The 8,537-nt window shown below is 45.7% G+C and overlaps 1 protein-coding gene across 1 annotated transcript in view; it reads left to right on the top strand.

Moving 5' to 3' along the window:
• Positions 1-8,138, top strand: part of LOC122375772 (heparan-alpha-glucosaminide N-acetyltransferase-like) — a gene marked incomplete at its 5' end in the record, with an annotated part of 8,614 nt that extends 476 nt beyond the window's left edge. Inside the window, 9 exons of the mRNA XM_043355267.1 lie at positions 1-136; positions 525-632; positions 887-983; positions 1,422-1,589; positions 1,985-2,109; positions 4,009-4,181; positions 4,490-4,676; positions 6,376-6,488; positions 7,723-8,138. The exon at positions 1-136 is cut by the window's left edge and continues 42 nt beyond it. Coding sequence (XP_043211202.1) covers positions 1-136; positions 525-632; positions 887-983; positions 1,422-1,589; positions 1,985-2,109; positions 4,009-4,181; positions 4,490-4,676; positions 6,376-6,488; positions 7,723-7,904 — 1,289 coding nt within the window. The remainder of the gene's footprint in view (positions 137-524; positions 633-886; positions 984-1,421; positions 1,590-1,984; positions 2,110-4,008; positions 4,182-4,489; positions 4,677-6,375; positions 6,489-7,722) is intronic.
• Between the last annotated feature and the right edge of the window lie 399 nt (positions 8,139-8,537).

The raw sequence follows: 8,537 nt of genomic DNA, 5'->3' as shown, positions 1-8,537 counted from the left end.
TCCATGGCCTATGGTCGTGCATTGCGACGAGGGTGCGGAACAGGAGGGTGAAAGACGCACCCGATCTGCCAACGGTAGATGATGCTCAAAAACAGAAACAGAAGTCGCGGCTGGCGTCTCTGGACGTATTCAGAGGGTAGGTCATCATGCTGGGAATGACGGAGATGATGATGACTGACCCTGATTGATAAAATCCCTAGGAAACGCACACGATTACTGGCAATGTCAAGTCGAAGAAGATATTACTTACGCATTTACTTACGTGCTAATCATTACTTATGCCTTAACGTTTGCATATTTGACATGCTTCTTCTTGTCAATAGGATAAGTTCTTCTTTCTTATTCCAAAAGTACAAAGCGTATTAAAAATTATGGACACCTTTATACATATCAACAATGCAGCTACCGTAACGATAAACTAGAAATTCATACCAAACGACTGCGTACAACGCATCTTTGACAATTGACAATTACCTAACAATCACAATGTTTTGACACGGTGGCTCCCACTCTTTTTTTTGCAGTGTCACGATCCTGGTAATGATCTTCGTCAACCAGTGGCAGGGGCAGTACTGGTTTTTCGAGCACAGCACCTGGAACGGTCTGCAGGTGGCCGACCTCGTCTTTGCCTGGTAAAACCAACACATCCTAGTTAAACTACGAGCGTGTTTGTCGAAGATCAATATATATTGAACAGCAACACAAGTTCCTTGCAGTGAACTATACGTTTATGTTTTGCCATCTAACGACTTGAGAATTTGTTAGCTGGTAAAACTAGCTCATCTAGGAACGAACTGGTAAGGATCCTGGTTAAAGAAGTAGTGTGAAATAATCCACCAAAACGACCAATTTCATATTGACTTACACTTTCTCCCCTGGTTTCCAGGTTCATGTGGATCATGGGCGCCTGTATTCCGCTCTCTCTCAGCTCCCAGATACGGCGAGGGAAGTCCATGAAGAAAATGGTGTTCCACATCTTCAAGGTAAAAACTGACATAGGGGACCAATCGAGCACTTTGCTTTAGCCACAAAGAGCATGGGATAGAGAGCAGCTAAGAACAGAAAGTCATTCTGGAACAGCGTATGCAATGACCCGCCTACAACAGCGCATGCCGCATCAACGTTCATTTGTTTATCTCGATGGTTAGAAATCGCACTAACTTCAATGTTTATTAAATATTCAGCATCTGTAAAGTGATTGTACGACTAGAAAACTGCAGCAACCTAGGAGAAGTATGCATATTTGTATAGAACAAACAGCTGACAGCTTCAAGTCCTTCTCACGAATAGGTATGTCGCTAGCTTTCTGTCCCCAGCTGCCACGAACCTGTTTCGCGAGCACATATCGAAGGCCCCCCTCTTCTTGTTAACATCTGGATCACTTATTGACCCCTGAACTCTCTTTTCCACTTCATTCGCAGCGCTCCTGGTGGCTCCTCATTATCGGCATCTCCCTCAACTCTCTGGGCGGATACAACAAGCTGGAGACGTACCGCCTTCCTGGTGTGCTGCAGCGGTTCGCCATCACATACCTTGTGATGGCCCTGGCCATGCTGCCTGCCATGGCACGGAAACCGAAACTGCCGGAGGTCAGTACAGGGACGGAGAAAGGAGAGGAGGAGGAAAGAAATGATAGTGAGGTGATGGAAGGAGTGGGGGAGGAAATAAGAGAGCTCGAGGGAGAAGTCATCTGTGGTCAGGTTACATTAGGCTCGATGGTGGGTGCAAACATGGGCATCCTGCGTCGTAGGTCAGGGCTATGATGTGAGGAAGCGTCGGGAGCGAGACAGAAGGATACGACACGCATCGTTGTAAGTTTTGTCCTGCTCATGTGTTTCATTATTTTAGTCGATTCAGTATATGTGGTTTTCACCCGAGTTTTCGCTCACTTGTGATAACTTTTGATCGAGATACTTCAGGGCAAACCAAGCTCCGATCTGCTTCAAAGATCTTCTTTTTCAAATAACACCACGCTTGTCTCCAGGAGAAGAGTTGGACAACCCACGTGTACGACATCACGTGCATGTGGCCCCAGTGGATCCTAGCCATCGCCATCGTCATCGGACACACGTGCATCATCTTCCTGCTGCACGTGCCAAACTGTCCCACGTGAGTAGCTTCCCATGGGAGCTGACACATCAGCGACACACCCATATGGAGACCCAAAAGCTAACTGGGAGGATATGCTCGCTAGGCGTCAGCCACGTTTGTATGTGTTACAGTGTGTCCGCGAAATCCGTGAGTTCGCAAAGTCACTGGTTGATCCTAGGGACTCCGCGGAGTCACGTAAACTCTCGTGAATCCGCGGAATCACTGCCGTGGCTCCGCGGATTTACTAGAGTTTTCAGTGCATCCGTGAAGTCACTGAAGAGTCGCGGGGATCTGCGAACTTCCTAGTTAGTCCGCGGACTAGCGATTCTTTTTCAGTGAATCCGCGAAATACCGATTCTTTTCAGTCATATACGAGTTAACATGATTGGAGAGGACTTCAGCCGTCTATAGTACAAATCAAGAAGGCTGCGTCTGTCTGTTACCGAGGTCCCGACGCGGTGAATTTATCTACAGTATACACACGGCACATACCTACCTTAGGTCGGATGGACCCCCATGGGTTTTCGATAATTTCTCGCGAAAAACGCAGGTGATCAGGACGAAACTTTCGGTACCCTCGAGTTCATCAATGTTACACCTAGCCTAAAAATTTCATGACCCTGACCCAACTGACCTTTTGTCCTGTGACCGATTTCTTGAGGCAATGTTTGGGCAGAATCGCGAATCGGCGTATGTCAGCTCACATTATCGGCGCGTTTTTAGTCTTTTATTGGCTTTAAACGTTCAAACACGTGTGATGATGTTGGTGCAATGCATTTTGGTGGACGACAATGTCACGTTGAGGTCAGTTCAAGGTAAATGACCCTTGATGACCTTGGTTCACTTTTTGAGTTTTATTTGTTTCTAGAGTGGTTTTTGGAGCTGATTTGGAATTTAACAGCTATTCGAACATTTACGAAGTAGTTTTGGCGCCTTCGTAACATCCTTCAAAGCTCTCAATGGTAGTCGACACCTACTATGAATAGCAAGCAGGACGCCTATTGGTTGACATGACCCAACCTAACCCGACCTGGCATATATGCATGAAGCTATCGTCTGTGATAAAAACTAACATGAAATTCGTAATCAGCACCCCGAAATACCCCGTAACATCCTCACTTTACGGAGTTCTAAGAGTGTCCGATTTTCCCAACTTTTTGAGTCATTGACCTGACTTGGAAAGTCAAATAATGACTTTGGACTTTTGCGAAATTGCGAAATTGGCGCAATTGCGAGGTCGAGGTCCACTCACATAGTTACATAACTATTTATAGCAAATATCCACGTTTGAAGTGGAAGAGTGCTGCGCGCAAGTTTTTTATAAGCTAAGAAAATAGTATTTACAAAAAAAGTTTAATTATAAAGCTAGCAGAGTACCTACGTAACAATATAACATAAAACTTACCAAACGTCCCAAAAATTTTATTCCGATAGACTGACTGCTATTGCCATGCCGGCCAAAGCACAACACGACCACCATATCGGCTACATGATTCGGTTCCTGAGCCTCTACGAATAATCGGCATTAGCTCTAAATAACGTTTTTTATGTAGACATTCTCTGAAAAAAAAAGAATCGGTATTCCGCGGATTCACTGAAAAGAATCGCTATTCCACGGATTAACTAGGAAGTTCGCAGATCCCCGCGACTCTTCAGTGACTTCACGAACGCACTGGAAACTCTAGTGAATCCGCGGAGCCACGGCAGTGATTCCGCGGATTCACGAGAGTTTTTATGAGTTCGCGGAGTCCCTAGGGATTTCGCGGATTAACTAGTAACTTCGCAAACTCACGGATTTCGCGGACGCACTGTAACATATGCACTGACATCACAATTCTTCCACATATGGCGTGGCGATTACAGCTTGATTTCCACTTCCACTGGTGATGATTGTTAATGCCACTTCATATTTTTCAGAGGCTATCTGGGCCCTGGCGGCCTCTACAACAACTCGACAGTGGACGGGTCATGTGTAGGTGGCGCCACCGGTTACATTGATCGCCTGGTGTTTGGCAAGTCGCACATTTACCAAAATCCGACACCGAAGGCTACCTACGGGACGGCAGCCTTCGATCCCGAGGGACTGCTCGGTGAGATTGGATAATCGAGCTCGCTATCTGCAACGATCGTATTGTTTTTTTGTGATCGCTTTGGATCTTTTCCTTTTATTATCAGGCCTTATTGCTAATCATCTCATATCTGTCAATAGTCAATTATCAAAGTGCCTGACTAATTTAGTCAAGTTCATCGGCTAATTAATAATCAAGTCGTATAATGTGTTACCTTTAGAATCATGCAATCTTACTCGGAACACGAGCCCAGTACGCGTTAACTGACAAGTGTACTCTACCACCCGTTTGCAAATTCCTGACCGACCCTCCCTTCCCGATATTCCTAGGAGTCATGCTGGCCTGCATCAGTGTCTTCCTCGGTGTCCAAGCCGGGATGACCCTCTACATCTACAAAGACTGGCGCTCCCGCGTTATCCGCTGGACCGCCTGGGGCGTTGTGACCGGCGTCATCGCGACTGGCCTCTGCGGGGGATCACAGGATGGGGGCGTCATCCCGGTCAATAAGAACCTCTGGTGAGAAAGTTTGGTGGTTGAAAGAAGGGAGAGCGGGGCTCAGGAAAGGGAGGAAGGTGTTTACATTCATTTGGGCACGTGATAATGGAGTAAATAGTGGCACGCTTCAAGGAGTGAAAATGCATGCGAAAATGCAATGCGAGAGATGCGGCGTAAAAGCTCGACTGTGCTGGGGATGACAAGACCACGACACAGCTAACTCGTATACTTTTCCTTATAACAGTCTGGTTCAATTTTTATCACTTACGGGGACGAGTAACCCACGTGCATCTTAACGGTTCCGTCAATTTCTGTTTGAAAGAAACCGCAAATGTTAACCCGGCAGGCGGTGGGCCTACCAGCCACCTTCCGCGCGGTGGGGGGGGGGGGGCATTTTTTTGCCCCCCTCCCCCCTCGTATCTCCAAAACTACTGGACGGATCCGGAAAATTCAAACGGCGTTCGATAGCCCTGTCAAATTTGTCGAAGGAAACCAAATTTCATTGACCTCGGGTCACCGATGACGTCACAGGTCAGGTCAAAGATAAAATGTTTCACCGTTCACGGGGCTTCTAGGGAAAGTGCTATAACACCGAGTAAAACGCATTTTGTCGAAAATCAGCGATAAGGCGTCAGTTTTCTAGTACATATGTTGCTATTAGAGGTCACTGGTCATACCAGGTCAGGTCACAGGTCAGGTCACCAAAGGTCACCAAGGGTCACCACATGAACCCAACTTTACTAAGGTTGTGCGATGCATGTTTTATGGCCAGTTTTTCATTTCCAACTCAATGGTATTGGTTATAAGACCATCAGGTACGGTTTCGGTCACTTTCTGGTGGAGGTCAGGTCAAGGTCAGGTCAAAAAAGGTCAAATTTCAAATTTGATATTTTTGCATAAAATGGGTATCGATTCGAGCAGCTCGTCACGGGGAGTCTAATGGTGGTCTTTGTTTTGCGCTACGAGGTCTAGAATTGCTAAAAATTGAGTTTGAAAATTTGACGACATTAATTTTGAACAGTTTTTTCGCTATAACTTGGCCAAAAAAGAGGTATTGATCTCAAATTTGGTATGTAGATAGAAGGCGGTAGGGACTATCACATATATTCCGGTTTTTTCGAAATTCAAAAAACTTTTTGGATTTTTTGGCTATTATTTTTGAAAAATCTATTTTTTTATTTTTGGGGGTCAAAATCTAAAAAATTCGAAAAACCGAAATAGCAGTTTTGTAGCCCTTTTGATTCCACACCTTTTATGTATGAATAATTTTTCTGTATCTCTAAAGCTGTAGGCCTGACAGCTCTTCCCGCGAAACCTTTTTTTGGGTCGAAAATGGCAAAAATGACGTCACTCTGACGTCATTAGCGGCCAATCTATCATAGCCTTTGGAAAAATGTTTGGTCACCATGTGCGCTAGCTGCTCCCGGGAGGGTACTGAAAGTTTGGTGACGATCGGCGCAGCGGTTCTCGAGATATATCGAAAAAAAACTTAAGGGGGGGGGGCAAAAAATGCCCCCCCCCACCGCCTGGAAGGTTAAACGATGACGTTATAATAAAACGTGACATCTAGCGGTTCTTTTTGCCTTTTCTGTATGGATGGTTAAATTTGAGACACTTGTTAGAGCAGCAATCTGACTGACCACTAGGCATTCGATGCTGCCTTTTCAATACCATTTTTTTTTACTTCTATTGACAAACGACAAATTGTTTGCTTCTTCAGGTCGCTCTCCTACGTCATGGTAACCAGCTGCTTCGCCTTCTTCCTGCTGACCGCCTTCTACATTATCGTGGACATTCTGAAGTGGTGGACCGGAAGCCCCTTCTTCTACCCAGGTAAGACTTGATTTGCAAAAACGGCGATTTCCAACATAATTGTTACTGGTGACTCAGCTCACGCTCCAAGTCATCCACATCGATCAACACAACATAAGAATAACAAACATGACACATCAGTCAACAATCTAGCATCGGTCTACGAGAGTCTGAGATCACGTAGACCTAAGACTTTAAGCCCCGAGGACCCTGAGTAGGCATTCGTAAACCGCACTTCGATGATATCTCCGTTCCCATCGTTTCCAAAGGGGAAGTCGCCAGCCAAAGGGAAATTGCTACCACGGCGGAAACACCCGATGAAATAAAGTCGACTTGGCGAGCCAACTATGCAGCATTGCCATAAGGTAGATTTGGCAGAAAGGAAAATCGCTAGGCGACGTTTTGCCCGATTCATTTCGAGATAAGTGATCGCAACCCATCGCCGGTGTGCTACACACAGCCAGGGCGGCTATGGGCTGAATGTGTTGATGTCACTTTGAAACGGCAATGATCATATGGTCATTCATACAGCGATAGGTAACGAAATTTATTCATCAATCTTTGTACTGGAATGCCAACGATTCAGATATGCATAGCTTTGACGCGATTCAAGCGACGTCTAACAAACATTTCGCTCAGTCCGTAAATAAAACAAGAGTTATTCCACGACATTAGTATCTGCAAAACAAAAACAGTAATCCAGACTTTGCATCAGCTGGAGCGTTATTTCACTAATGATTAAGGGTAAAACGGTGGTCGGAATCTCCCCATTGACATGAAAAATGGCCACTCCCGTCCACTCCCAACGCCCAATGTCTACTGCCCGTAAGAGCCACAATTCCAATGGTCGGAAAGTACAAGGTCGCGGGCTCTACAGCACTTCCTGATGATGCGATCAGTGGGTGGATTTAATATTGGGAAGGAAGGTCGCACAGAGCATTTTCTACATTTTTCATCGGCAATGCCATCCTTCCTGCATGTTCGGCTATTCCTCACGTCGGAGCAGTAATCTTCTGTTGATATGTTGTTGATGCATAGACCACTTCACACCTATGACCATAGACGATAGACCGACCATAGACCATGACCTGTGACTCAGCACACCTATAGTTTATAGTGGACCACTACGGCACTACATCCTATAGGTATGAAAAGGTCTTTAGTTGATGGCATAACATTTTGATATAACGAGCGTACTCCTCTCGTCCCGTACCTCAACTAAATGATGTCAAATTCTACACATCTTCCGTTTCAGGTCGGAACGCACTTCTGATGTACGTGGGACACGAGGTGACGTTCGAGATGTTCCCGTTCACGTGGCAGTACGGCGACATGCAGAGCCACTTCTGGAGGCTCGGAGAGGCCCTGTGGACCGTGATGTTCTGGCTCGTCGTCTCCGTCTGGATGCACGAGAAGAAATACTTCTGGAAACTGTAACTTTGTCAGCCAATGTCATCTTGGCTAATGATTGGCGAATGGCGAATAGCGGCGAAAGTGACAAAAAAGTCCGGATGCTGGACTTGCGCGTGACGATTAATTGGTGAAGACGTGCTCAAATGCCAAGAGACGTCAAGTGGAGATGTTACTCACTTGTTAGTAAAGATGCCAGTATCAAGATGATACTATGCAGGTGTTTTGATTGTTCCAGTGCCAATAAAAATAGTAATTTCAGCAGCGGCTATGGTAATTAAGGTTCTGTGTCAATGGGCGCGTAATGGCAGTGTCGACATTGCATGGTGAGAGCAAGGAAGCTAAATGGATGTTTATCACCCATCTAAGGCTAATAATCACTCCATTTTCTTTCATTTGCTGTTAGCGACAAGTGTCCATGAGTAACCATCATTTATGGATCTATATCAATTTCCTGATAGACATGTATCCCTTTGAGCTGTTATTTTGCCGCATAACAAGTGCCAGGCGCAGTGGACATGAAAGGACTATTCGGGATAATAAATGTCAGCCGCGGACAAGGAAGATATAGCTTCCTTGCTGCTATAGCAGCAAGGCAGATCGGAGCTCATGCACTTGAGCTTTCGCATATACATAGGCATTTGCGAGACAGACGCGATT

This window comes from Amphibalanus amphitrite, unplaced genomic scaffold (genome assembly GCF_019059575.1).
Source record: "Amphibalanus amphitrite isolate SeventyFive unplaced genomic scaffold, NRLGWU_Aamphi_draft 001916F_arrow, whole genome shotgun sequence".
In the NCBI taxonomy this organism is placed as follows: domain Eukaryota; kingdom Metazoa; phylum Arthropoda; class Thecostraca; order Balanomorpha; family Balanidae; genus Amphibalanus; species Amphibalanus amphitrite.
Note: the sequence above shows the minus strand (reverse complement) of the source record. Positions and strands in the feature narration are given on the sequence as shown.